The 27958-nt window shown below is 35.9% G+C and overlaps 2 protein-coding genes and 1 pseudogene across 6 annotated transcripts; all 3 read left to right on the top strand.

The window, feature by feature from the left end:
• Positions 1 to 963: 963 nt before the first annotated feature.
• Positions 964 to 12804, top strand: LOC132031097 (protein-tyrosine-phosphatase IBR5-like). Of its 5 annotated transcripts, none has more exons than XM_059420955.1 (5): positions 993 to 1461; positions 9375 to 9474; positions 10900 to 10957; positions 11452 to 11558; positions 12173 to 12804. In XM_059420955.1, exons 1-5 carry the CDS (start codon positions 1222 to 1224, stop codon positions 12472 to 12474), a joined length of 807 nt encoding a protein of 268 aa, XP_059276938.1. In that variant the 5' UTR covers positions 993 to 1221; the 3' UTR covers positions 12475 to 12804. The 5 variants fall into 5 exon arrangements, with proteins under 5 accessions (XP_059276942.1, XP_059276941.1, XP_059276938.1 ...); XM_059420956.1 differs by lacking the exon at positions 993 to 1461 and adding an exon at positions 2505 to 2597; XM_059420957.1 differs by lacking the exon at positions 993 to 1461 and adding an exon at positions 2780 to 2872.
• A 139-nt stretch (positions 12805 to 12943) lies between these two features.
• LOC132031096 (clathrin coat assembly protein AP180-like) lies at positions 12944 to 17334 on the top strand (annotated as a pseudogene).
• A 2855-nt stretch (positions 17335 to 20189) lies between these two features.
• Positions 20190 to 23946, top strand: LOC132031095 (small ubiquitin-related modifier 2-like). Its single transcript, XM_059420954.1, has 3 exons — positions 20190 to 20353; positions 23323 to 23472; positions 23636 to 23946. Exons 1-3 carry the CDS (start codon positions 20270 to 20272, stop codon positions 23699 to 23701), a joined length of 300 nt encoding a protein of 99 aa, XP_059276937.1. The 5' UTR covers positions 20190 to 20269; the 3' UTR covers positions 23702 to 23946.
• Positions 23947 to 27958: the final 4012 nt, after the last annotated feature.

The raw sequence follows: 27958 nt of genomic DNA, 5'->3' as shown, positions 1-27958 counted from the left end.
TCACTCACAAACACACTGGAGAAAGATCTCTCTACTTTTCACCCCTAAAAATAAAGTTAATTCTTTTTTGATTTGGTAAGTGGACACTCTTTTTGAATAATAAAATATATGCTAAGTAAACACTCTTTTTGAACCAGAGGAAGTATTAATTAGAATAAGTATGTGACTAACTTTACCCCTATTTGTGTATCAGTTGTAATCACTCTCTATTAAATGTTTACTTTACTTATGTGTAGGACAAAATTTAACTAAGAGTAAAATGATAAAAAAATAATTAATTACGTCTTAAACTCTTAAAATAATAAACTATTTGAGATAATTATTTTTATTAATCACGATAGATAATTTATGCCGGAGGGAGTAACATGAACAAGTACAAGGTTTTCTATCTATATCTATCGAGTAAATACCTATTGGCTCTACCCTCCAAAATCCTCAATTATTACTTCTACCGGTATCTATAAATGGCAACCTATAGATCCAGTTTAGCCTAAAAGACAACGCTTCACTCACAAACACACCGGAGAAAGATCTCTCTACTTTCACCCCTAAAAATAAAATTAATTTTTTCTTGATTCGGTAGTTTTTAACATTTTTTTTGACCAACAAGACAAACGCTAAGTGAACACTCCTTTAGAATCCAAGGGAGTATTAATTAGAATAAGTATTTGACTAACTTTACTCCTATTTATGTTTAAGTTATAATCTCTGTCTATTAAATGTTTACTTTACTTATGTGTAAGATAAAATTTTACTAAGGGTAAAATGATAAAAAAATAATTAGATATATTTTAAACTGTTAAAACGATAAATTATTTGAGATAACTATTTTTATTAATCACGATAGATAATTTATGACGGAGAGAGTAACATGTACAACATACAAGGTTTCTATCTATATCCATATGTAATACCTATTGGTCTACCCCATCCAAAATCCTCAATTATTACTTCTACCGGTATCTATAAATAGCAACCTATAGCAGTCAATTTACCCAATTTAGCCTTAAAAAAAAAAAAAAAAACCATTGACAACGCTTCATTCACAAACACACAGGACAAATAAAAAACCACAAACCCAATTCAAATCTACAAATTTTCTCTTTTGAGTCATTCTTGATTTTGCAATATAATCAAATAAAACCACAACCCCACTTTAAATCTACAAATTTACTCTTTTGGGTGATTCTTGTTTTTGCAATTTTAATCAAAAAAAAAAATATGAGGAAAAGAGAAAGAGAAAATCCATGTGGTGTTTGTGGTCATTATCACAAATATGAAGAAGGTGAAGTTTGTGGGATTTGTGGACATAGAATGCCTGATGTAACTGAAAAAGGTTCTTCAATTCAAGTCAGTGCTTTCCCTTCTGAGATCTTGCCAGAGTTTCTATTTTTGGGTAGTTATGATAATGCTTCTCGTGCTGAGCTTCTTAAGACTCTTGGGATTTCAAGGATTCTCAATGTTAGTATTTCTTTTTTTAACTAATTTGTTTGTTTTGTTGTTGATGTTTTGAGTTTTTGGGGTTTCTTGATTCTTGTGAATAGTTGCTTTGAAGAAATAGAAAAATATATTCGAGGTGCGTTTTGATAAATAGTTTGTGATAGCTCAAATTTACTGTTTATGTAAAAAATCATCATTACATTTTAATAAAAATGATACTTTTGTGTGTTATGATAATGCTTCATTCGTGCTGATTTTGTTACTTTTGGCCAATTTTCCTGCCATGCTACAAAGAACAAAGTTGGGTCATTAATGTTGATTGGTAGTCAACTAGCTAGCTTTTATATTATCTCTTTTTTCCTAATGTTTTCTTACCCAAATTCAATAAAAATAATTATATAAAATCTATTTTACCTTAAAGAAATTAAAATGTTTCTTTTTTGTTTTTTTGTTAAAAGATGCTATATCTTTCTATTTGTTTATTTTAATATAGTTATTACTGTTTTTTTGTTTGGGGAATGAATTTTGTTAAATTGCATTGATTTTTTAATTCTTGTGTAAAACTTTGATAAAAAAAAAAAAAAAAAAAGTAATAGTTCTTTCTATTTTTTTTCCTCAAGGTTTTAAAAAAATCGATAGTTTAAAATAAGTCTATTTTGAGATTACATTATTAACAAAAAAAAAGGGTGAAAACGTAAACATTCGTAATTGAACCCGCTTGTAAAATCCGGGTCCGCCACTGTTCGTGTAGACAACACAAACAAGCTGATAGTTCGTAGTAAACTCGCAAAAAAAATGATACTTTATGTGTGTTATGATATTGCTTCTCGAGTTTTTGTTGAGTTATAAATAGTCTCAGAAAACGTAAACATTTGATAGACTCTTGTGTGATTAATCAAGTTACTCAAGACTCTTGATTCTTCAATGTTAGAGTTTCTTTTTTGACTAATCTTTCTGTTTGTTATTACTGTTTTTTGTTTGGGGTTTCTTGATTCTTAGTGTGTTTTGATAAATAGTTAGTGATAGTTCAGGTAGAAAACACAAATAGTTAATAGTTCAGGTAGTAAACTCGCAAAAAAATGATACTTTATGTGTGTTATGATAATGCTTCTCGTGCTGAGCTACTCAAGACTCTTGGGATTTCAAGGATTCTCAATGTTAGTATTTCTTTTTTTTTTTTTTTTTAAAACTAATTTGTTTGTTTTGTTGTTGCTGTTTTGAGTTTTTGGGTTTCTTGATTCTCAGTGTGTTTTGATAAATAGTTGGTGATAGTTCAGGTAGAAAACGCGAACACTTGATAGTTCAGGTAGAAAATGCAAACACTTGATAGTTCAGGTAGTAAACTCGTGAAAAAATGATACTTTATGTGTGTTATGATAATGCTTCTCGTGCTGAGCTACTCAAGACTCTTGGTATTTCAAGGATTCTCAATGTTAGTATTTCTTTTTGAACTAATTTGTTTGTTTTGTTGTTGCTGTTTTGAGTTTGGGGTTTCTTGATTCTTGTGAATAGTTGCTTTTGGAAAGAAATAGAACTAAAGGATTAATCTAACGACCCTAACTAATTTGGTTTTGAGGAATAGTCCATTAATTGAGTTGCTAATGGACCTAAATAGAGCTTAATGAATGAAGGTTCATATAAAAGGCCCCATCTAATCTGAGGCTGAGCCTTCGGGTGTGTTTGGTATGAAGGAAAATGTTTTTTTAGAAAATAAGTGATTTTTTACTTCTTTTCTTGTGTTTGTGCGTAAGCAGAAAATATAGTCCCAAAAGCATGTGTGTATAATTAGGGGATTAATCTAAATAGAGCAGAATGGGTCTAGAGGATTAATCTAGTCTTCTCTAAGTAACTTGGTTTTGAGGCATAGTCAATTACTTCTGTTAGTTCTTATCTGACTGCTTTGAAATGCCTTTTCTTGAGCCGAGGGTTTATCGGAACAACCTCTCTACCTACCAAGGTAGGGGCAAGTTCTGCGCATACTCTACCCTCCCAGACCCCAATTTGTGGGCATATATTGGGTATGTTATTGTTGTTGTTGTTGTAGTTGTTTTTGAAGTGAAATGGACCTAAATTGAGCCGAATGAATGAAAAAGATTCATATAAAAGCCACCACTATTGCTTTTGGAAAGAAATAGAACTAAATAGAGCGGAATGGGTCAAGAGGATTAATTTAGTCGACTCTAACTAACTTGGTTTTGAGGCTTAATCGATTTGTTTATTGATTGATTGATTGGGTTGCATTTGGAGTGAAATGGACCTAAATAGAGCTGAATGAATGAAGAAGATTCATAGAAAGACCCTAACTATTGTTTTTAGAAAGAAATAGAACTAAATAGAGTGGAATGGGTCAAGAGGATTAATCTGGTTGACTCTAACTAGCTTGGTTTTGAGGCATAGTGGATTGATTGAGTTGCATTTGGAGTGAAATAGACCTCAGTAGAGCTGAATGAATGAAGAAGGTTCATATAAAAGGCCCCAACTAATCTGAGGGTTGAGCCTTAGGGTGTGTTTGATATGAAAGAAAATGTTTCCCTAGAAATAAGTGGTTTTTTGGGGTAGCTATTTTTTTTTTTTTTGAATGACAATGCTTCTCGTGCTGAGCTTCTCAAGACTCTTGGGATTTCTCGGATTCTCGATGTTAGTACTTTTTCTTTTAACTAATCTGTATGTTACTGTTTTCTCGTTTTTGTTTTTTCTGGATTCTTGTGAATAGTTGCTTTTGGAAAGAAATAGAACTAAATATTAATCTAACGGACCCTATCTAATTTGGTTTTGAGGTGTAGTCGATTGATTGAGTTGTTTTTGGAGTGAAATGGATTGAGTTGTTTTTGGAGTGAAATGGACCGAAATAGAGCCGAATGAATGAAGATGATTCATATAAAAGACCCCAACTATTGCTTTTGTTAAGAAATAGAACTAAATAAGTGGAACGGGTCGAGAGGATTAATCTAGTCGACTCTAACTAACTTGGTTTTGAGGCATAGTCGATTGGTTTATTGATTGATTGAGTTGTTTTCGGAGTGAAATGGACCCAAGTAGAGCTGAATGAATGAAGAAGGGTCATGTAAAACACCCTAACTAATCTAGGGTTGAGGCTTAGTCTGTTGATTGAATGATTGATAATCTTTTTGGCCAAGCTTTTGGAAGCCAAAAGTGCCTATTTTTTGTTAAGAAGTGCTTATTTTTAAAAGCTGAGGTGTTTAGCCAAGCTTTCAGGGAAAAAATAAGTGCTTTTGAATAGTAGCAAACACAATTTTTCAGAAGCTAGAAAAAGTAGTTTTTCTCCCAGAAGCACTTTCGAATATTGGCCAAGCACAAAGGCATTTCAAATATTTGCAAAAGTGATTTTCAAGTTGATTAACCAAACACAAATTGCTACTCTCCAAAAATACTTTTTTCTAAAAGCACTTCTGCAAAAAGTACTTTTCAAAATAAGCAGATTTTGGAAGTTTGGTCAAACAAGCTATAAATTGCTTTTGGAGCAAAAGTTGAAAGATATAACGGCTTGTTGGATGAAGTAGTAATTTAAACTCGTTCTGCTCAGGTGTTTTGTCTGTGATCAAGAGCATGTGGTTGTGGTTGAGGGATTTGGAGATCTAGTTAGTATTTCCTTTTGAAGAATGAAATCATTCAAGTTGATGGATTTGTTACTTAATACTTTGTCTAGAGGGAGGTAAGATATAGGGGTTGATTTAGGATTTAAAGACAGTGTGTGCATTGTTACATAGTAAACTTTGGTTAAACTTTTTGTATACATATATAGTCCAAGTACAAGGCACCTGGTTGCACATGAACCGTTCTGCATATGCGCTGGATTACTGGATCTGCCTCTGGTAGGATAGGGGAATACCCAAATTTCTTGTTCATTTAGTACCCTTTGTCATCTCTCTTTTGATTTTACAAAAAGAGATAGCTCTGTCGTATCTTATATTAACCAAGAAGAAAGCATCATTTACACCTTCCTCGAGTCACTCACTCAGGGTCTAGTGATGCGATGGGAGAGAGACTAGGAATTGAGTTTATCACTTTTGTCTTCAATATTTACCAATTCATTTGCTTGGAAGATGTAAGAAATATTCCTTACAGGTTAATACTCATCTGGCTAATCATTCACAAGTTTCCAGGCCTAGCTTTGCCATAGGTACTTTGAAGTAATAGGGAAATTGGGGTAGTGATCTTAACTTTAAAGATGACCTTTCCTGCTTATGAGGATAGTTCGTGGAAGAGTTGAAAGTAGGAATGTTGCAGGTACGGAAAAAATTAGTATCTCAGAAGGGCCGTGTTGGGTGTTACCAGTCTCAAAATAAAATAAAATAAAAATAAAATAAGGGTTGTGTTAGGGTAAATAAACATGCTGTATTAGGTGCAGAAGAGAAGCAAATGGGTTCTCTCTAACATGAGCATCAAGTTTCTTTTTGTTCTTAGCTTTGGGCAGTTGCAAATGTAATCTCATCTTAAATGAGGTACCAAGTAGTTTTTATTGTCAATAAAAATTGTTCCTGGTCTACTTCATTATCAGTCTGTAACCCATTGAAGAAAATGCTAACATTGCAGAAATTAATCAGGCATTTATCTGTTTAACCACGTAATACATTTTGAATACTGGTCTTTTCTCTAGGAAAGGAAAGACAGATATATCTCTTTGCAATCTTATACTCCCCCGTTTCAATTTATGTGAACCCATTTGACTGGGCATGACATTTAAGAAAGAGTGAAGACTTTTGAAACTTGTGGTTCAAAATAAGTCTTGAATATTTGTGTGGCTGTAAATCATTTCATAAAGTGAATTTGTTTCCAAATTAGGAAAGAGGTCATTCATTTTGGCATGGACTAAAAACGAAATAGGTTCACATAAATTGAAACAGAGGGAGTATTGTTTTACCGCTTATAAAAGAACGGAAAAGTTATAGTATTTGCCACTTAGTCAGAAAAGGAAAGATGCAAATGTGAGACAGTGACATGGAAGCAACTTATGATACTTATCCGGAAAAGAATAACAAGAAATAAAGTAAGCAACCAACTTATGGCTACATTTGATATCCTGGACAAGTGATTGGTGTTTGGAATTTAACTTCATGCATTTCCCCTATAACACAAAAGCACCAGGATAATGTCACTTTTACAATTTAATATGCCTTGGCTAAGTCAGTGTTTGGGAAATTTCTTTGTAGGTTTTATGCTTCTTTGTGTGCTTTTGGTGGCTTGGTCGATTTGTAATTTATAGGTAATAATTCCTCAAATACTTGCTCACGAGTTATGATTGGTGAAAAACATCTTTAATAGTCAATATTTGATGAGAAGAAGTCTAAGGGAACAATGCTTCTTAATTGGATTAGATCTTCTTCAGTTCGAGTATAAGCACATGGATGAGAAAACTTCAATCATTAGTGTGCTGATATGGAATTTTATGCTTGACCATTTTCTAATGCATTATTTGTCTGGAGGCAAAAGGTCACGAGTCAATGCACCCAAGGGTGTGGCCTAATGCTTAGTGAAGTGGGTTAAGAGCCATGAGGTTTTAGGTTCAAATTCTAGTGGAGGCAAAACAGTAGGTGAGTCTGTCCCAGCTTTGATTGATAGAGTTACCTGTTACATGTGTTGGTGGGAGGTAGCAGGTACCCCATGGAATTAGTCGAGGCGCGCACAACTTGACCCAAACACCACAATCGTATTGAAAAAAGGTCATGAATCAATAATGGGCCAAACAGACTAAGGGCTCGTTTGGTATGAGGGATAAAGGATAATTAATCCCGAGAATATATCTGAGATGAGTTTATCCCACGTTTGGTTGGGATAAAATCGAGGTATAACTAATCTCGGGATTAGTTATCCTGGGATTCTAGTGTTACCTTTATCCTCGTGGGAGTGGGTACAATCCCGGGATAACTTGTTCCCCAACCAAACGACCCCTAAGGGTATAGAAGTCGTCGAGATAGTATGAACCTGCAAGTTGACTTACAAGTTGTCTGTGTAACTTCAGCATTGATTGCGACGACCGTCACAAGTGAACATGCTTGTACTTATGGTGACAGAATTAAGGTACAATCATGTTAGAGTGAAATTGTTGTTAATTCTAAATCGCCCAAAAAGGAAGGGAAATTAAAATCACCTCATAGTATATAAATATTAGCTTGGATTTTCTTTCTGCTGCACCTTCATTGTTTTTCTGCCTTGAACAAGAATTCACTTACTAAAAATTGGAGCAAAGAAAAATGAAGAAGAGAAAACATCTTTCTGTTTAGATAGGGTGCTAGACTAGCTGTACTGTATCCTGTGCTAATCTATCTGTTTGTCATTGATTGGGAACATTTTTCTTTTCTATTTTTTTATTTATTTGATATGATAAACACAACACCAAATTCCCTACCAACAATGGCTTTTTCCCACTTTGTTCTCTTGGTGACTCCAACCCCAAATATCGTAATTGAATGGCCCCTATCACTAGGCGATCTCTCCCTTGTCATTATTGGTTAGGGATCTTGATTATCTATCATGCATTACTAGTTAATAAAGGAGATGGTGACATTTGCAGTTCCATCTTTTTTATACATATAATGGGTTTTCCAAGCCAATTTGTGCGTACCTCGATTATTCCACTAGGTACTTGCGTAGTATAAATACTGGGTAACTATACCCACCAAGGCTTAGCATATGCGAAGGAATCTATCAGCTTTTTCATCCAAATCCTGTTCAAACCCTTGGGTGTGAAGTTCACAATTCTTTAGGGGAAACTTAGCAGTGGAATAATTATATCAAATCACAACCAGAGCCTAATCATGCCCCGCCTTTGCATCTATCATTTGATCGATGTGAGGTAGGGGCAATGAGTCTTTCGGGCATGCTTTGTTTAAGTCCTTGAAATCAATGCACATTCTGAACTTATTATGCTTCTTAGGCACTAGTACGACATTATCTAGCCAATCCGTGTAATCTACTTCCCCGATTGATCCTATTTTAAGCAGTTTAGTTACCTCCTCTTTGACAAATTTATTGCTGTGAAAAGGGCTTTTTGTCGCCAAATTTTGTCATTCTTTGGGATAGACCTGAGGGATTAGGGGGTGGTGTTTGAATATGTAGCTAAATGATAAAACTTTACCTTATTAAAAAACGTATGTAGCTAAATGATACTCTACTTCTGTGGAAATCTTGTATAGTGAGGGTTTTGCCCCTATAAATTGATATTTTCTTTTAAATGACTGTATAAGATGAAAGGAACAAAGAATAATAACTAATAAGACTAGAAGAGGAAGCACAGTAGAGAGAGAGGGAGTGCTGTGCAGTAAGAGCATTTTAACTTTTTTTTTTTAACAAGATAAATGAGAGTGGTTGCAATAACAATATGCATTTCTTTCTTTCTTTCTTTCTATTTCTATGGTATTTTGCCTCTTTCATATGGACTTGGATAAACGAACTAGACATAGGAGAGGCAAGAGAAGCCTAAGGGCATGGAGTGTTGCCCCCCTTAGCAATTATGTGGGTCATATGGAAAGAGAGAAATAGGAGAGCTTTTGAAGGGGTGGAACAAGAGATTGTAAAGCTGCAACGTAGTGTTTTGTCTCTAGTTTCTTTTGTCTCTTGTTTCGTTTTGGTGTACTTATGAGGTCCGTATTTGTATAGAGGATTGGATCTCTTCGTTGAGAACCATATTTTGTTGTAGGTTCTCTTCTTTTGGTATACGGCTTGTATACGGGATTCCCCATTTGTTAATAAAATTACGTACCTTATCAAAAAAAAATAAAAAAAAATGAACTAGCAATATGTATTTTTGGCTCCATATAATCATAGTGGAAACTGCATATTTTTCTCTTGAATCGTATTGGGTGATACTTTTTTCATTCTGGTACTTCATAAATTATTCAATCATAAGACTTTCACGTGTTCTTTGTGGCCCATGTTCTTGATTGTTGATACTGGATTGTTTTTTCTATGTGCAGACAGTACCTGCTTGTCAGAATCTTTATAAAAATTCCTTTACTTATCACTGTCTTCAAGATGACCAAAATCTGGCATTTGATGATGCTATCCAATTTTTAGGTGAGTAGCATTCTCTGTACTTTGTTTAACCTTTCTATTTGTATAGTTCTTTAGTGTGGTCAACTGGAAGGGGAGCTTTGGCGTAACTATTAAAGTTGCTGCCATGTGACCAGGAGGTCACGGGTTCGAGCCGTGGAAACAGCCTCTTGCAGAAATGCAAGGTAAGGCTGCGTACAATAGACCCTTGTGGTCCGGCCCTTCCCCGGACCCCGCGCATAGCGGGAGCTTAGTGCACCGGGCTGCCTTTAGTGTGGTCAACTATTTGCTGCTGCAATGCTTTGAAGGTACCTAGTAGATTGAAAAATATATAGTGAGGATTGAATTATGTGAATAAACTAATAATCTATGAAACAATTACGCCTCAATCTCAATCAAGTTGGGTTCGGTCTTGTGTTTTCATCCACTGCTTTGCCACTTTAGTTCAACTTCCATCTGCCTCTGAAGGTACAAATTGTTGAAGACATTATTAAGTAATTAGAAGTATTCTTTTTCTAACAACTTAAGCTTTTTGATGAGATGGTCGCACAACTTAAACATGGCAAGGTCCTGAGTTCAAGTCTCCCCGGCACCAATTATGACAAAGAATTTCCATGTGCTTTGGCCCATGAAAAAGAATTAAGCCCGCACATGAGGAGCATGTTGAAAACATAATTAAGTAATTAAAAGTGTTCTCTTTAATAACTTAAGCTTTTAGATGAGATGGTTGCTCAACTTCAACATAAGTATTGTAGAGAGTTAAACTTTTAAAACTATATTAGGTGGAATTAGAGGCGGATCTAGGATTTCCATAGCATGGGTGCACCACTAAAAAAAGGAGAAAAAAGGCTGTAATAAGTGGGAATTGATCCCTGTTCCTCTAGGTAAATAACTCAGCATTCAACCAAGTGCACCAATTAGCCGCTATGGGTGCCAGCAGATTATATTAAGATCAGTTCTAGGAAATCTATACATAAATACCTAGTTTGGTGGAGAGACCATGTGTTCACGTGCACCATAAATTGGGCTAGAAATCCGCCGCTGGTGGAATTAACTACCTGGACTGTTGTCATTCTTTGTTGGACATTCAATGGTAGCTTTCTGTAGTCGAATGTTGAGCCATCTAATGGTTGATTATTACAGATTTGTTTCCAACAGGTTCACCTGGAAAGACAATCTTTTTTTTCTTGTTTTCAACCATTGTAGTAAGTTTTTCTTTATACATGTATTGATACATGTCAACATTTCATATTTTTCAACTCAAGACTCCATTTACATGTCTCTAGCTGTTGCGAAGGAAAGTCATTTCTAAAGAAGATACCATCGGGCATCGGCCTTGACTGCTACATTTGAAATCATGCTTATGACCTCAAGCTTGTTCTCTAGGGATCATTCATGGTTTGTGGGAGGTGTTATGCTGGCTAATCTGAGAATATTTCTTTTATGCAGAACAATGTGAAAAGGACAGGGCTCGTGTTCTCGTCCACTGCATGTTAGGTAAAAACAGGTAAGGAGAATGATTATCAATTTTGCACTTAAACCTTTTTAAAGTTTCCCTTTTTCTTTCTTTCACTTCTTTATCCTTTTCTCCTGCATTTTCTTTGTTCTTCCCAAGTGTTTCCCTCATTCGATTACCCCGTTAAATCAAGAAATTAGATTAATTAAAATGAGTGATCAAATACATCTCAATTTCTACTTTTAATTCGATTACATTGCAATAGATTTTCAAAACTGGTTACAATTGAAATGTTTAATTGATTTCTGCATTGATTTTGGTTATGCAGATGTGAACCTTGTGCCCTTTTTCTTCCAGCTTCCTCTGAGAAACCTCACGACTTTTAGTGCTGTAATGCATGATATTTCCTGATAATGATAAATACAGTAAACTATGACACCAGTTTTCTGGAGTGCCTTTCAATCGATTGCACTTGCAGAAATCACCATTTTGGTTTACGTAAGGTTTTTCTATGTAGAACTCATAGACTTATGCTTTTTTGATAGGTCGGCAGCAATTGTAATTGCTTATTTGATGAAAAGTAAAGGATGGAACCTTGCACAGAGCCTTCAGTGGACAAAAGAGCGAAGACCTTCTGTTGACCTAAATCAAGGTCTACCCACACTGCTATCTTTATAAGGATTTCTTCTTTAACTTTTTTCAACTGAAAAGCTATAATATTAAGCCAGTAATTCTATACTTACTGAGAAATGCAAATATTTAAGATGACAGACCGTAGTATGCATATAGTTAAAGTCGGATAGTTAATCATGATTTTGGATGCTACTGTCATACTTGAATTGTAAATTGAAAAAATAGTGATGGGAGAAAATACAGCACAAAATTGCTGCGTCATTGGCAGAATAAACTGTAACCAAGCTATAATAGAGACTTCAAGAATTTGAAGCTCGGAGCCCGTTAACCTTTGGGTGGGTGAGTTGCAAGTTTGGCATAATCGCCGCTTTGTAATTTTTTTTTTTTTGATCAAGAAAAATTTTTTTTTTTACAAAGTGAAGAATATTCGTCACTTTGTAATAAATGTTTTTTGCTTCCTTTTCCTTGAATGCCAGTCAGATTCTTAGTTATCTTGATTACTGGAGCTGCTACATTGAGTCACAAAACCTGTCTCTCTGTGCTTGGGTTGTGACTGCTCTTTGAAACTGATCTTGGTGAAGAAGTTGTCGTAGCTTTGCGTCTGTCTGAGACTCCTTTTCTTTATATTTACAGAGGTCTACCAGCAGCTACAGGAGTTCGAGCAAAAGATCTTCGGATCACTTCAAAACCAGCCCAGCCCCGTCATGCCAGCCTTTGCGTCTCCTGTGACATCCTTCAACTTTGGCTTCCCAAAGCCCAGTGATCCGGTTCCTGCTCCAGCCTTCAACAATTCTAGTGCTCCTTCACTTTTTTCCCGTCCTGTTTTTGACGTTCCTCCACAGGGATTCACTTTTGGAGCTAACAACGCCTCAGAAAGCCCTTTGAATGGCAATCAAAATCCAAATGGTAACGACGTTGCCATGGACGGGTCATGAATCTACATGCCTTTTGCCTTGTGAAAAGTCCTCAACTTCAACGAGTATTAAGAAGGTTATGCCAGTTGCTGATGTCAATCTACCAAGTTTTTCATAAGTTCGGATGTAAAGTGGGAGAAAGTGCTTATAGAAATCACACTGTGTAGAGTTTGACATGACCATATCTTACGGTGCCATCAAGATGGATTCATTATTCAGGAGATCCAAGTAACTATTGCCTACTCTGTATCCGATACTAATTGCTGTTTTCACTTGATCTCTTACAACTAGATTTTGTGTAGCAACTGACTGTTATACTATGGCAAGGTGGATGAAGTTTTTGACGAGAAATGGTTTTCGCTCATACCCGAGTTAAACAGTTGCTTTGTGTGTTTTTATTCAAGTATAGTTAAGACTTACAACTTACTCATCTAGAACATTGTGAATGCTAATGATCATTGCTAGTGGCTTTCCAAAAACCATTAGTTAAACCCAGCCCCCGAGTCTACGTACATAAAGGACTTTGCTCCCAACTTTTGCTCTTCAATTGCAAGATGCAATAAATGCACAAAGGCGTTATCAAGATTTGAACTTTATGAGTTCACATTTGGGATTTTACCACAATCCGTTTGATTTACTAGGTTTAAAATTTATTACTTTACTATTTAGTGAGTCTTTTAACACATGCAGATCGTGTAAGCCAAAAGTATTAATGAACTAGTAACGTATACACTGCATCCGCCCCTGTATAATATGCAGAGCGACGAACCTAAAAAGGAGGTTGAAGATGAAGGATATACTTCAAAAGTTGGAAAAGATTTTCTTTAGGCTCCTGTTAAAAAGACTAGGGTGTACTGGCATCTGTTTTTACGATCACACAGTTGGCAAATACAAGAAAGGAATTGCTTTATTGAGGGCCCATATTTTTGTCAAAGGGAAATTCTACCATTCAGTTTGGAGTATGCATAGGATATCAACAAGAAAAAGCAGAAGTCGGGAGAACCACACATGCATTCATCCAGAAAAAAGCAAAATACCTTCTCAAGTTTAAACACTAATGAAACAATCAAGTGGTACTACGATTATCAAGAGTTTTGGTGGGATGAATAAGATCCCTCCACTGATAAGATCGGGCTCGAGCCGTGGGAATGGAAAAATTCATGAGTGGAAGCGCTTGTTCCTTTAATAAACTTTACACGGCGCAAAGTCAGGACCCGAAGCGAGTACCTTACACCAGGTGAAAAACAAACCAAAAAAAAAAAATGTTACTACAAGAAATAGTGTGTGAACCACACATGCTATTCCTCTTTATCACGATCAGTTGTCCCCTTTAGAATAGTTTGATTTTGATTTAGGTTTTTGGTTCTTTTTGGCATTGCAAACATATATCTTCGAAGAATATTTTAGATCCAATTAATTATGTAGAACCCGTTTTATATACTTCTTTGTACTTGATACAGGATTTATCAGCCAAGTGTATACCTTAGCATGTACCTATATAATTTGGTGTGTTGCAGAATTTGCATGGTTAATTAGGTATTTACATTATATTATGTTATATATAGGTGGTAGTTATATTAATAGTTATTAAAGTATAAAATAAGAGAGGTTATGGTATATACTTAGTGTATATTATTGGATTAATTATATATTATCATCAACTTGATGAATAAGATAAAAGATTCATAAGACTAATTACTTTAACATGTTAGCTTCATTAATTAAAAAAAGGGCAACCCAATGCACAAAGCAGGGTGATTAGTGGCCGCTTCCACAGCTTGAACTCGTGACCTATAAGTCACAGGGAGACAATTTTACCGTTGCTCCAAGACTCCTCTTCATGTTAGCTTCATTAATAAACTCACTAAATAAGACCATTAAACACTCCCTATCGAAAGGTTCTCTACAAATTCCAAAAGTTGACTTAGTCATGGATTGGATATCTACAATTAACAGCTGGTTAATTAGTTTAATCTTCATATCTTAATCAGATATTCACAAAGATGCTTAGCACGTTCAAGTTCTTGGATTTTTCACTTTCTTCTTGTTTTTTTCCTTTCTTTTCTTTTGGTATTTACCTCATATACTTCTATACGTGTATGGATGGGAGTGCTGATTATCTTAGTGTTGTTCACGTCTTTACACTGTAAAATAAAATGTTAGGCTGAGAGAAATTCAAGGAGACTCTCTCATTCTTCACAACACAAAGTAAACTTTGCAATAACCAAATCAATTCAGAGAGAAAGAAAAAAGAAAGAATTTTTCCAACTAACTTCTCTCTCTCTCCCTTCAACCAAAAACTTCATCAATCTTGAATTTAAAGAGCATTTCAAGATTTCAAGAAGTTAACAATCAAGATATTTCTTGTGTTTTTTTCTGTTTGCTGATGATGATAATCGCCTTTTTGTAATTGCGAATGTGATCAGGTTGGTTATATATGTCCTGTATCTGAATAAAGAAAACCCCGCGTTGAATTGAAGGTTTTTGAGGCACAAGAAAAGAGAAATATGCCAAGCAAGTTAAAGAAGGCAATTGGTGCAGTAAAAGATCAAACAAGCATTAGCCTTGCAAAAGTTGCAAGCAACACTTCCTCAACACTTGAAGTCTCTGTCCTAAAAGCCACAACACATGATGATGTACCTATCGATGATCGATACGTTCAAGAAGTCATCAAACTCGTCTCCTCCAACAAAGCCTACGCGGCTGCATGTGCTCGTGCCATTGGCAAACGCATTGGTAGAACGAGGAATTGGATCGTTGCCCTAAAATCACTAATGCTTGTCCTAAGAATTTTCCAAGATGGTGATCCTTATTTCCCTCGAGAAGTCCTTCATGCTATGAAACGCGGAGCCAAGATTCTCAACCTTTCTAGCTTTCGCGATGATTCAAATTCTAGTCCTTGGGATTTCACAGCATTCGTTCGTACGTTTGCTCTCTATCTTGACGAGCGTTTGGATTGTTTTCTTACTGGAAAGCTTCAAAGAAGATACAATAATCGCGAACGAGAAAATTCTAGCAGCCATTATAGGGCTACTAGTTATAGTAGTCGAAGAAGGGGTGATGAGCCCGTTCGTGACATGAAACCAGTAATGCTGCTTGACAAGATCTCGTATTGGCAACGATTGATTGAAAGAGCAATTGCTACAAGGCCAACAGGGGCAGCTAAGACGAATCGTCTTGTACAAATCGCTTTGTATGCTGTTGTCACAGAGAGTTTTGATCTTTACAAGGATATCTCAGACGGGCTCGCGCTTGTTCTTGATAGTTTCTTCCATTTACCGTATCAATCGTGTGTAAACGCCTTCCAAACATGTGTCAAAGCTGCTAAACAGTTCGAGGAGATTAGCGCTTTTTACTCCGTTTGTAAAAGCATAGGAGTAGGCAGGACATCGGAATATCCAAGCGTGCAAACTATCTCAGAGGAGTTGATCGAAACATTGCAAGAATTTCTCAAGGATCAATCTTCATTTCCAGCACATACACAGAACAAACAGCATTTGCTTCTTCCGGGTCCCGGTGGTGGTTCCACAAGGACCACGAGCAGCAAACGCAACAGTTATGGTGGACAATCCGAATTTTCTATGGCCACAGAAACGACAGAGCCATACTCGGAAATGAGTACTAATTCTCGTGTAGAATCGCGTTGCACGTCATTAGAAGATCTAATAAGTGCAACCGAGATATGGAAAAGTCCAGCCAATATTTCGATTGATTTGGAGGCCTATTCGGATATTCAATTCGAGAAGCAGTTGGACGATACGGGGTCCACTCATTCATTGCCTGTTTCGAATTCCATGGCTGATCTTGTATCCTTACCGGATTGGCAAGGATACGATGAAGACGACGAGAAAAAACAAGAAGAAGAAAAAAACAAGAAGAAGAAAAGCAACAAAAACAGGAATTACCGAAAGACAAAGAAGCTGAACTTGAACAGCAACAACAACATAAACAGAATCCATCAATAGATTCTACTAGTTCAGCCAAAGGATGGGAACTCGTGTTAACCGAGGCGATCCCTTCAACGTCTTTCAATGCGTTCCCTGAGCAACCAAAACCGAATCTCCTGCCATCAGCATCTTTCAATGCGTTTCCAGAACAAGGACAAGAAAATGTGCAAACAAATGAATCATCAGAAGAGGTTTCTTCAAGCAATGGATGGGAATTGGTACTGTTCGAAAACATGCCACAAGCACAATCGACACAACCCGTGCCTAGTACCACCGCGAACAACAACGTTAGCAGCTTTAGTTTCCCCAATTTGGACGAACTGTATAACCAGAATCAAATGCCATTTTATCCGAATAATGGCGTAAATTCACAATTCACCCCTAGTACAAACAACTTTTTGTATGATCAAAATATGTCCATGAACTTGCCACCTCCAAATAATGAGCTAAATGCATTGCCAGCACCTCAACACTACAATCCATTTTTGCAAGACACATCAATGGAGCTAGCCATGGTACCCGTCACGGGTCCCACCACGTACCCGACTATGACCACGAGTTCTTTGTTTACATTTCCGACGTCTGCTGACACGTTCTCGTCATCAGCACCAGCACCTACATTTCAAGCAACTCCAACTTTTAGTGCTCAGAATAACACTACGGGGGCAGGGCAAAGTACTAATGTGGACGACCCATTCACGACGTTTTCAAGTAGTGATCAGATGTTTACTAATGGCATCACGAATGAACAGAATTTGTTTCAAGAACAACAGTTATGGTTGCAGAACCAAAACAAAATCATAGCAAAACATAGGGCTTGATTTATTATATACGTGTGTAAAATGAATAAATCTTGTTGTTGTGTTTACAAAATTGGTTGTGTTAATTCTTCTTTCCCTTCCAGTATGACTACATTAATTGCATGATTTTTCGATCAGCTTTCTCTGTGTTTCCTCGTATAAATCTCATGGTAGACTCCAGGTGGATATAGCACCATTCATCTTCATTATTTAGTAAAATTAGACCACAAATTCGATAAATGAAACTCTACTGACGGAGTTTGTCTTTAGACAACGTTCTTGACGGGAAAAAATGTGAATGAAAGTTATGACTGAATTGAATTGGTTCCATGGTTAGAACTCTTGATCTCTATATGTCTCTCAATTCGAGAATTTAGGATTTTAATCGATTTCCTCTCATTTATTCCTCGTAAATTGAATTGATTTATTCTAAAAATTTCATTTCAATTGGAATTTAGATTCTAATTTCTTGTATCAGGAAGTTTGCATGACAAAAAGCTAAAAGCAATCAGTAAAAAAAATCATTCAATGGATATGTTAGTATTCATTATAATAGTGAACGCTTACCTAGTTTCATCAACTCCTGTATACTCATTTCATCAAGTGAAAATATGTTCTATGCTAGTGTTCATTTTATGCAGGTAGATGGTGGAATAAAATACATACATAACAATCTAAGGATTAAACTATTTAAAGGCAAAATATCATTTTAAAACAATTAATTTATGTATAATAATCTTTTCATTTTATGACAACAAACTAATCCCTTCTTTACTAGTCACCGAACAATTCATATATTATAATCTGGAATGAGTTTAAGTTATATATTCTTTCGGTGTAAAGGATTCTTTATAATATTAGATTACTCAAAGCATGATATCTATATGTAAGATTCACTAAATGTGAAATTTGTAATTTTGAGATTTGACAGAGTACTTGTCATTGCAGTTGATCGCCTTATGATGTATTTTTTCACACTAATATAACTTAAAACTCTCCGGAGCAACTAGTATGTGGATTCAAAGGCGGAATCAGGATTGAGGTTTGGGGGTTCGGAATTTTAAGAGAATTAAAAGACAATCTTGCTTATATAGCCCCTAAAAAAAAAAAAATCACTTCGAACCCACATTTCATGAAAAGAGAGAACTTACTAGCCTCTATTTTACCAGTAAACCATCCGATTACTTGTGCATGTGAGTTCACAAGTGAATAATATCTATCTTTACTGAATTTTTCTAATATAAATACAAAGTCTATGCAAAAGTTACTGGGTTCGCCCGAATCAACACTATAGCTCCTCCCCTGTGTAAACCAAATGACAAGTGAATTAACTCTGTCAAGCTTCAATAAGTGATTGGCTCAAAATTGCTCATTTGATCTAATCGAAAGTTAAATCTCACTACTAGAAATAGAGGTTTTTCCCATCGACATTTAGAAATTTGCATGATTTTCCACCTCATTCCCATTGAAAATGGCTGGCGGCATAGAAACAGATTCCCATTGAAATGCTGGAAATCTTTTTAATTTTTCCCTGTCAAAACACTATACTTTTTAATTTTTCCCACTAACATTCAGTGAAATAGCCACTGATCATTTTTAGTGAGAAATTTAGTGGGAAATTTTCTAGTAATATTCGTTAAGTATTAAAACAACGAAATGCATATTTAACTAAGTTTATAAGTTGGTCAAATACTCAAATTGAGTGCTTATAAGATAAAAGCCAAGTACTTAATTACTAAGCAAAAAATTAGTTGGGCACCTCCCAACGAATCATTTTTCAGTTTATAACCAATAGTATGGCTTACTAGTATATTTTTATTAAATACATCAATTGTATATTATTAGTTTTAACACTTATATTTAAATACGTATAACGGCAGGGGTATATTTGGACCCAAAATATAATAACAGCGGTACATTTGTCCCAACCCTAGTGAGATTAAAGTTGTCCAAGGCAGAAATCCAATCTTACGTGACACTCATGTTTGATGAGGTGGATGGCACCTCAGCACCCCTAACCCATTTTATCCCTCCCTCTATTTGTTCTTCCACCAATAAAGGGGAGTGGTAAATGAGTTAGGGGTGCTAAGATGACATTTCGCGTGGCATCCACTTTATCAAATGTCAATGTCACGTAAGATTGGATGTCCACTTTGAATAGCTTTAACAGAGGAGGGGTATATTTGGATCCAAAATATAACAGCAGGGATATATTTAATCTAATAGTATAACAACAAGAGTATATTTGGATCCAAAATATAACAAGGGGTATATTTGGCCCTTTTTCGATAGTGTAGGGGCATAATTGGCCCTTTTCCGTTTCTAAATCTAGAAATATGTCATTCTTTGTGATAGATTAAAAAGAAAAATATATCATATAAATTGGGACAAAGAGAGCATTTTTTTGAGAAAATTACAATGTATGTACATTGGGGCAACAATGCTACCTTTTTACAAAAATGACCAAAACTTTTCTCTCTCTCACTCTCTCGCTCTCTCTATCTCTGCCTTTGTATATATGTTTGTATATGTTGATATAAGTATTTGTATATATTTATATATTTTGAGCTATTTTTTGTAATATAAGCTTAAATGGACTTATTTTTTTTCTATTTTTTGGGATAAAGAGCCCGTTTGGATTGGCTTATAAGTTGCCTATAAGTTGCCTATAAGTTATTTTCAGTTTTTTTGAGTGTTTAGTTGGCCAACTTTTATTTTGTGCTTAAAATAAGCCCAAAAAATTAATTTTTTTTTTTTTTTTTAAAAAAAAGCGATAAAATTTAAGTGTTATAAGCCAAAAAAAAAAATGGAGTTGAATTTCACCAACTTTTTACCAGCTTATAAGCTCGCTTTTTTACATCCAAACCGAAAGAAAAGTGTTCGACATAAAGTATATGTTTCACATTTTATTTGTGTAAAGTACGAACTTAAAACTTAATGGACTATTTTGGACATTTTCTCCCATCCTCACCAACTATATAAAGATAGAAACCAGACCATCCAAGTCCAAGTTACACAAATTTCATTTTCTCCATTATTGACACAAACAAGAAAAGAAAAAGAAAAAAAATGTCAGGAGCAGCAACAGGTGAGGAAGACAAGAAGCCCACAGGCGACCAATCTGGTCATATCAACCTCAAAGTCAAAGGCCAGGTTATTATTATTATTATTATGTCATTAGTGTTTTATTTCCATCACATATGATTTCATTTAGGGTTTTACAGAGTAATATAAAAGAATAATCATATAAATCCTTTCAACTTTGAGAATTTTTGGGTCCAAAATGGAGTGAAAGAGATGCATATAATTGACCCTAATAGCTTTTGGATTGAGGGTTAGTTGATTGATTGATTTAAATGATTGGTTGTCGTGGCGAAGTCAGAATTTTTACTAAGGGGATTCAAAATATAAAAAAATAAATAGGGCTGTATATTCTTATGATTTCATTAGGGTTTTGGCAATAATTTTTTAAAAATATACAGCCCTAACATAAAGTACAATATTATACAAAATTATATCTTGGGGAAAGCATTATACATAATGTATCATGCTTATGACCAAAGTGTATAATAGTGTATAAAAGGTGTTTATACACAAATATGGGCTAAATCGGGTAACAAACTCAAAATATGGGCTACGTGGCGTAAATATTTTCTCCCAGTAGACATAGAGTGTAATTTTTATTCTACGAGTGTTAGGAGTCGGTTTTACAGAGTAGCATAAGAATAATCATATGAATCCTTTCATCATTGAAATTTTTTGGGTCCAAATAGAGTGGAATAGATGTGTACAGTGGCGGAGCCCGGATATTTACTAAGGGGGTTCAAAATATAAAAAAGTAAACATACGAAGAAGCCAAAGGGGTTCAACATTTACTATATACACATAAAAAATAATTTTAACCATGTATAAACAGTATTTTTTTTCCGTCGAAGGAGGTTTGGATGAACCCCCTCGGCCCTATGCGGCTCCGCCCCTGGATGTGTATAATAGACACAACTAGCTTTTGGGTTGAGGGGTAGTTGATTAAATGGCTGATTAGGCTTCTTAACACTGCATTAAGGTTTTAATTACTTTTAATTCTAAGACGTGTGTGGCTACAAGTAGAAAAAAAGTCTTCAATATGCCATAAACATTACGTGAAGCCTAGCGGCGATCAGTCGGGTCACATCAATCTCAAAGTCAAAGGCCAGGTTATTCTTATTATCTCATTAGTTTTTCCCATCGTGTATGATTTCTATCTCATTAGTTCTATTAGTTCAATTCCCAGCGGAAGCGAAAACACTAGGTGATTTCTTCTTATCTGTCCAAGTCTTGGTGGATAGAGTTAAGTTAATTGGTGCCTGCCCTGGTGGGAGGTTGCAGGTGCCCTGTGAAATTGGCCCGGACACTACGGTTATAAAAAATTATAATTGAGCCAACTAGCTTTTTGGTTGAGGGAGAGTTGATTGATTGGTTTGAATGAATGGTTGATTAGGCTTTTTAATTCTGCATTAGGGTTTTGATTACTTTTATTCTATGATTTATGTGGTTACATTGTTTAATGACTTTCAAACACTCATTTAAGTAGCATCAACTCTTTTCTTGAGGAGGGTGGTGTGGTGCTTGGGCTAGCTTGTGCACACATCGACTATTCCACCGGGCACGTGCTACCTCTCACCAGCACAGACTATTCTGCCTACCAAGGGTTAGTCAGATGGGTAGAAATCACCCCGTGTTCTATGATTTGCGTTTAAGTAGCATCGACTTAACTTGATTCAAGTACAAATTAGAAATTTGGAAAAAAGAAAGAGAAAAAAAAAACTTTACTCCATCTCTAACTGGTTATCTTCGATTCTTCCCTGATTACCTTGTTGTTCTATGTTATATTAGTTTAGTAATTGTTCCTATTTTGTTTGTAGACACAATAGCCCATGGACAAAATTGTCTCAAAAGTCACGTCTGTTATCCTTCATTAGAATTCCGTCACCACTTATTTCCTAAATCATTTTGCTTGACCTATTGTAATTAGTCTAGGCCATTGGAGCTCCGAATGCTAATGTACAATGAATTAAATACTACAACAACAACAACATACCCAGTGCCCACAGTGTGGGGTTTGGGGAGGGTAAAATATACGCAGACCTTACCCCTATCTCGGAAGATAGAGAGGCTGTTTCCAGAAAATACTAGTAACACTTAATTTCTTCGATTTTATTATGTGGTTAAAAAAACTAAAACCAAAAAGTAAAAAGGAGCCTCAGAAGCAGAAAATAGATTGGTATATAGAAGAAAAAGCATAGCAATAAGTAATCCTGAGGTGGGACTATCAAGGTTGTTGAATTTGTGCTAATGCTCTATGAGTTGCCTGTGAGAAAATTTAATTGTACATATTTAGTCTATCGTTCCATTACAGTCCTCTAAGATCAGAGAAAGCCCCTGTAATTGTCATGTTGTATCGAGGTATATTATCTTTTCTCGATATTTAGATACCGATTTTTTCATCAATGCTAAAGCAGGATATCTTTTGGTCTAGCTTAACGAAATGCTGCAAAATACTATGTCAATTGAGGGCTTAGTTTGTTAGTCTCCGATGGTAGACTTTGGTAATGCTTATGTTAGTTATCTGTCCTTAGTTGAAGTTGTTACCGAATAGTGATTAGTTGAAGCTGTTACCGAATAGTGATCTGCTGCTTGTCCTCAGAAAGTCAACTTTAGAAGCGGGAGTGTTCATGTGATTATGTAGATTTGATGATAGGGGATTGTAATTACCTATAGTGATTTACATTTGGCCTTTTTTTCTTCATGATACGACAATAACTTGGGCTGTTACTTCTTGAACCTTGAAATTTACTTTCTATTGCTAGTCCATACAATGTTTTGTTTTGGCTATACACATTTCATTTGGCTATACAACCCAATTTCTTATGCAGTTGTCTTGATTCTGAAATGTAGCTGATGAAGTCATGAAACAATTAGCAGCAGACCTTTTTCTTTCTTGTCCCATCTTTTATTTCCTTTCCTTGCTGTTATTAATATGATGGGCTGCTCACTAAAATTTTCCAGAAATTGGCCTTTTGCACATATTAATGAGGAGGAACATGGCAAGAGAATTGTGTGTTTGACTAGTTTTCTGGTTGCAGGATGGGAATGAAGTATTCTTTAGGATCAAAAGGAGCACTCAACTGAAGAAGCTGATGAATGCTTATTGTGACCGACAGTCGGTGGACTTCAATTCAATTGCCTTCCTGTTTGATGGTCGCCGTCTTAGAGCAGAACAGACTCCAGATGAGGTTTCTCTCTCTCTCAAACGTGCACACAAATACAAACAAACAAAGAATAAAAGAAACACCAAAAAAAAAAAAAAAAAAAAAAGGGGCCCCTGATCTGCTTTATTTTGTGCTTAACAATTGTGATTAATCTCTTTTTCCCTTACAATTATCCTACCTTTTGCAGCTGGAGATGGAAGATGGTGATGAGATTGATGCAATGTTGCATCAGACCGGAGGCACAGCTCTTTGAGTCTTGTTCTCTTCTGTTTCTGTGGACGTAAGACTTTATACGTGTTTCAAGATGGTATGGACTTGATGAAAGTAGCTTGTGCAACTTTAGGATCTGTAGAGTGTAATGAACGGGATTGTGTTTGTTTGCTTTATGTTGACCCGCTCGGTTGAACTTAATCGCTACTGTAACTTGACGTGAAAGTCATTACTTGCTTCACTTTTCGTAAGATGACATGAATTTAGATCTTGGTTTGTTGTAAATAACCCGCTTTCGCAACCATCAGAAAAGATCGGAAGCTCGGGGACAAGGAAAAACTCCAGTAGAGTTTGCTTTGCACCTCACATGTGATCACAGTTTGGACCATAATCTCTTGTTTATATCCTGTGAATGGTTTCTATCTTGCTAGTAGTTTGTTTCAGAATTAGCCCTTAATGCTTTTGTCAAGTGCTAAAAGTTCAACATGTGACCTATGAATTAGGTGCATGTTGTGAGTTCTAATCTTGCTGCAAACAAAAAACCTGGTATTTAAGGGGTAGAAGAGTAGATAGATGGACCAGTTATCATCGAGTATCGAATTGTGTGCCCACGACCCTGTGGGAATTCTCGATTTTTTGAAAAAGGTTTGTTTTAGAACTTCTCTTCACGTTCTTTGATTCGTAGGAACTGCGCTGGGTTGGTTGGGGTAATAGTCCTTGGTCGTATAGTCAAATTTTTATATTGCCTTGATTTGATATGTTGAAAATAGCTCGGACTACATTGCATGAGTTTGAATCTCAGTAGTTTCACATTACCTTGTCCAATCTAAACTATGATCAAGAAAGATTTAAAGAGAATAACAAAAGTAGTCGGTGTCTTTCCCATCCCTCAGAAAAGATCAGAACTTTGGTGATAAGAGAAAGCTCCAGTAGAGTCTGCATTGCACCTCGTATGTGATCACTGTTTGGTCCATTATCTCTGGTTTAACACCTGTGTATGGTTTCTATCTTACTGGTAATTTGTTTTTTTGAACTAATCCCCAAGGCTTTATCAAGTGGTAAAAATGCTGCGCGTTATCTGTAGGTTAGGTACATATTATCACTGAGTATTGAATTGTGCACCATGACCCTTGGGGGATTTTTTGGTTTGTTTTTGAACTTTTATTCGCGTTTTTTGATTCATTGGAGCTACGCTGTGGTTGGGGTGACGGTCCTCTCTTTAGTCATTTTCAGCTGTGTTTAGATTGTTAAGTTGCTTATTTCTTTTTGCTAAGCACTTGGGGCAATCAAGAGAATAGCATAGACAAGATCATTAGTTAAGATTGCTGCTTGTCGTAGCGCATCATCATGCGACCTTCTTGCCAAATATTTAATTCAACCATTATATGCAAGCATGTTGCTTTACAAGCAGCAAAACATGGAAGCAATAGTGGTAAACTTTCAAACTGCATTGGTCCATGTAACACAGAACCACGCAGAGCACTGAAAATAGAAGGATGTGTTCCCTTAATAGTCACTCTCTAAGGTCTTAAGGAAACCTTCATACTGCCAAGAGATCATAATTCGAACTAAACTATGAACAAGAAAGAAGAACAAAAATGATTAGTGTCTTTCAAGGACAAGATTCTCTCTTTTCTTTTATTTTCTTTTTAAATAGTTTTTTGGCTCAAGCATTCCTTTTGCATTTGATGGATTGAGATAGGAGTATCATTTTTGGGACATTTCCACAAATTTCCTTCTTTTGAGGCCATATTTAAAGCTGTCCTCGTTAAGCCAATGAGATGAACTTGATTGCGACTTATCAACTAGGTGTAATTAAAACCCATTTCTCGTGAACTAATTGGGACGTAATTAGTAATGATTTGTTTGGGGGAAACACCAAATCAGTACCTAAAATGCGGAATTAAAGGATAACAAAAAATTGGGATGAGAATTGAAGAAAAGGGGATGCGAAAAGAGGGATAGAAATTAGACCCCAATGAATCTATGGACAAACCTAGATCTATCAAACCTAGACCCTTCCAATTGGATTCAATCAAAAGGACCTAAACTATTTGAATTCAAGGCAAGAGAAATTCAATTGAATCCACAAATGAACAGCTCTTCATGAAATCAATGGAAATGAGGTTCAAAACCAACAATGAAATCCACCATTATCTATCACTAAATGAAGCTAATCCTAGCTAAACAATCTATCACTCAACAAAAGTATTCATCTTATCATAATGCATAAGCTAAGGAAGAAATGAAAGACTGCTAAGGAAGAAATGAAAGATTAAGTGTCTTGTTTATACTAAATGCTCTTACAACAAAGGCCCTAAAGTGACTCTTTGCGAAAATAACCCAACATGGGATCTTCATCTTCCAAACACCAATTGTCTTGCAATTGTAGCTCAAATTACATCCCTAGCCTTGAATTTGGAATCTTGGCCACGATTTGCACCTTATGGCAACGATTTGCACTTTTAACCCTTTGTGCTTTTAGCCACTTGGTGTAGAAGCCTCTACAATCTCTTTCCATGCTACCATCCAAGCGTCCTACATCCTTCTAAGCATCCTTGTGCTATTCGTGCCCTAGGGATCATATCACACACGGATTCGTCCTCGAATCAACCTAGCAAAATCCAAGGGAAGACATACGGAGACATATTCCTGAACGCATGAGGGTTAGCACAAAAGGCAATAATCATATTCTCATCCCAACGAGGGATAAACTTGTGGTGAAACCACACATCAACCACTACCAAACACAAAATTTCCTCATATGAGACATCAAGAAGTTGATTCCGCCAAGGTAGTGTTAAGACTAAATCACACACGGTATCACCGGGATCAAAAGGGAAGAGTATATACATATCTCGATTAAGAGCATAATCATCTAACCCATAAAGACCCCTTTGAACATCAGATGCTCCCCTAACACACACAAGAGCGTCATTATATGCAAATAAGTAATAAGGAAAGGTGTCACGCAAAACAACTTCTTCACCTATGTCATCCTCTAATGTAGGCTCACTAGGTTCAAGAACAATATCATGCGTTGGGCTACTAAGATTTTGAACATGCAATAAAGAATTAACAATTTGTAGGCAAACATCACCTTCTTTTTCGACACTCCCTTTCTTTGAAGGGCGCCCATCACTTTCGGAGGTTTTTTTTCAAATTCGACATTGGCCCATCAACTAGGTCACAAATCCTCAAGAAGGACTCTTTGTCATCAGGGATGGTGTCACAGATTTTACCCACCCCATGCTTGTCATCAAGACTAAGCTCATCATCATCCCATAGTGAGTTACAAAACACATTATAGCCTCCAAAGGAAACTAAATGCTCAACATTACCATACATCCCACTAGGTACATCATTTCCACAAGTCATGTCAACATCGAATAAGACATTAACTTTAAAGAGAGAAGAATCAATGAACAATGAAGAGTCTAAGCATGCAATCCCATTCTCAAAAAGACAAATGTCACCTTTCAACGTATTTTCATTTACATGACTATCCACAAGACCAATTACATCAACATCATCATTAATTTGAGGGTCATTAAGCACATCACAAATTTCCCTAATTAGTGGATTACCATAGCAAACAAATTGATGATCACAAGTAGCCACACTAGTTGGACGCAAATCGACCTTGCTAGAAGAATCAATTCGGTCATCGCTAGGATCAACTTGTGTGTGAACTATCATATCACACGACAATGTACTAACATACAAATCACAAGTGTCAACACTAGGTGGACACAAATTGATCTCACAAGAAGAATCAATTTGGTCATCAATAAGATCAACTAGTGTTGGATCACCCATTTTAACGACATTGTCAACAATCTTTAAAGAATTAAGCTCATCACATGGTAAAGAATCATTAAGCTCAATTAAGGACAAGCTATGATTCACACTCACTTTAACAACATGGTCACTCACATCATTTGGAGTGTTAAGATTAGCTATTTTACCTTGAAGTGCGCACACATCATCCTCTTTACCGGGGTTTTCAATTTTGGAGCCCATTTGCTCCTTCGGGAAGCGTTCAACTACCTCATGAACTTTCAAAGTTTGAGGTTCATCATTCGATTTGCTTCCAAGAGTACCTGCACCATTATCAAAACAACTAGAGAAGAAAGAAAAGTTACATGACTTAGAATGGGATTGTGACAACTCCCCCACATCACTCCTCACAACCTCTTCTTTTTCCACTCTAGAGTTGTCACTTTTCACTCTTTTACTCCTCTCAATCTTTTCTCTCTCAATTTCATAGGAGTTGGGACAACTGCCAAGTACTTCTTTA

The sequence above is a fragment of the Lycium ferocissimum genome, chromosome 9, assembly GCF_029784015.1.
Source record: "Lycium ferocissimum isolate CSIRO_LF1 chromosome 9, AGI_CSIRO_Lferr_CH_V1, whole genome shotgun sequence".
Lineage (NCBI taxonomy): Eukaryota > Viridiplantae > Streptophyta > Magnoliopsida > Solanales > Solanaceae > Lycium > Lycium ferocissimum.
The sequence above is the reverse complement of the archived record's forward strand: the minus strand, read 5'-3'. Positions and strand labels throughout refer to the sequence as shown.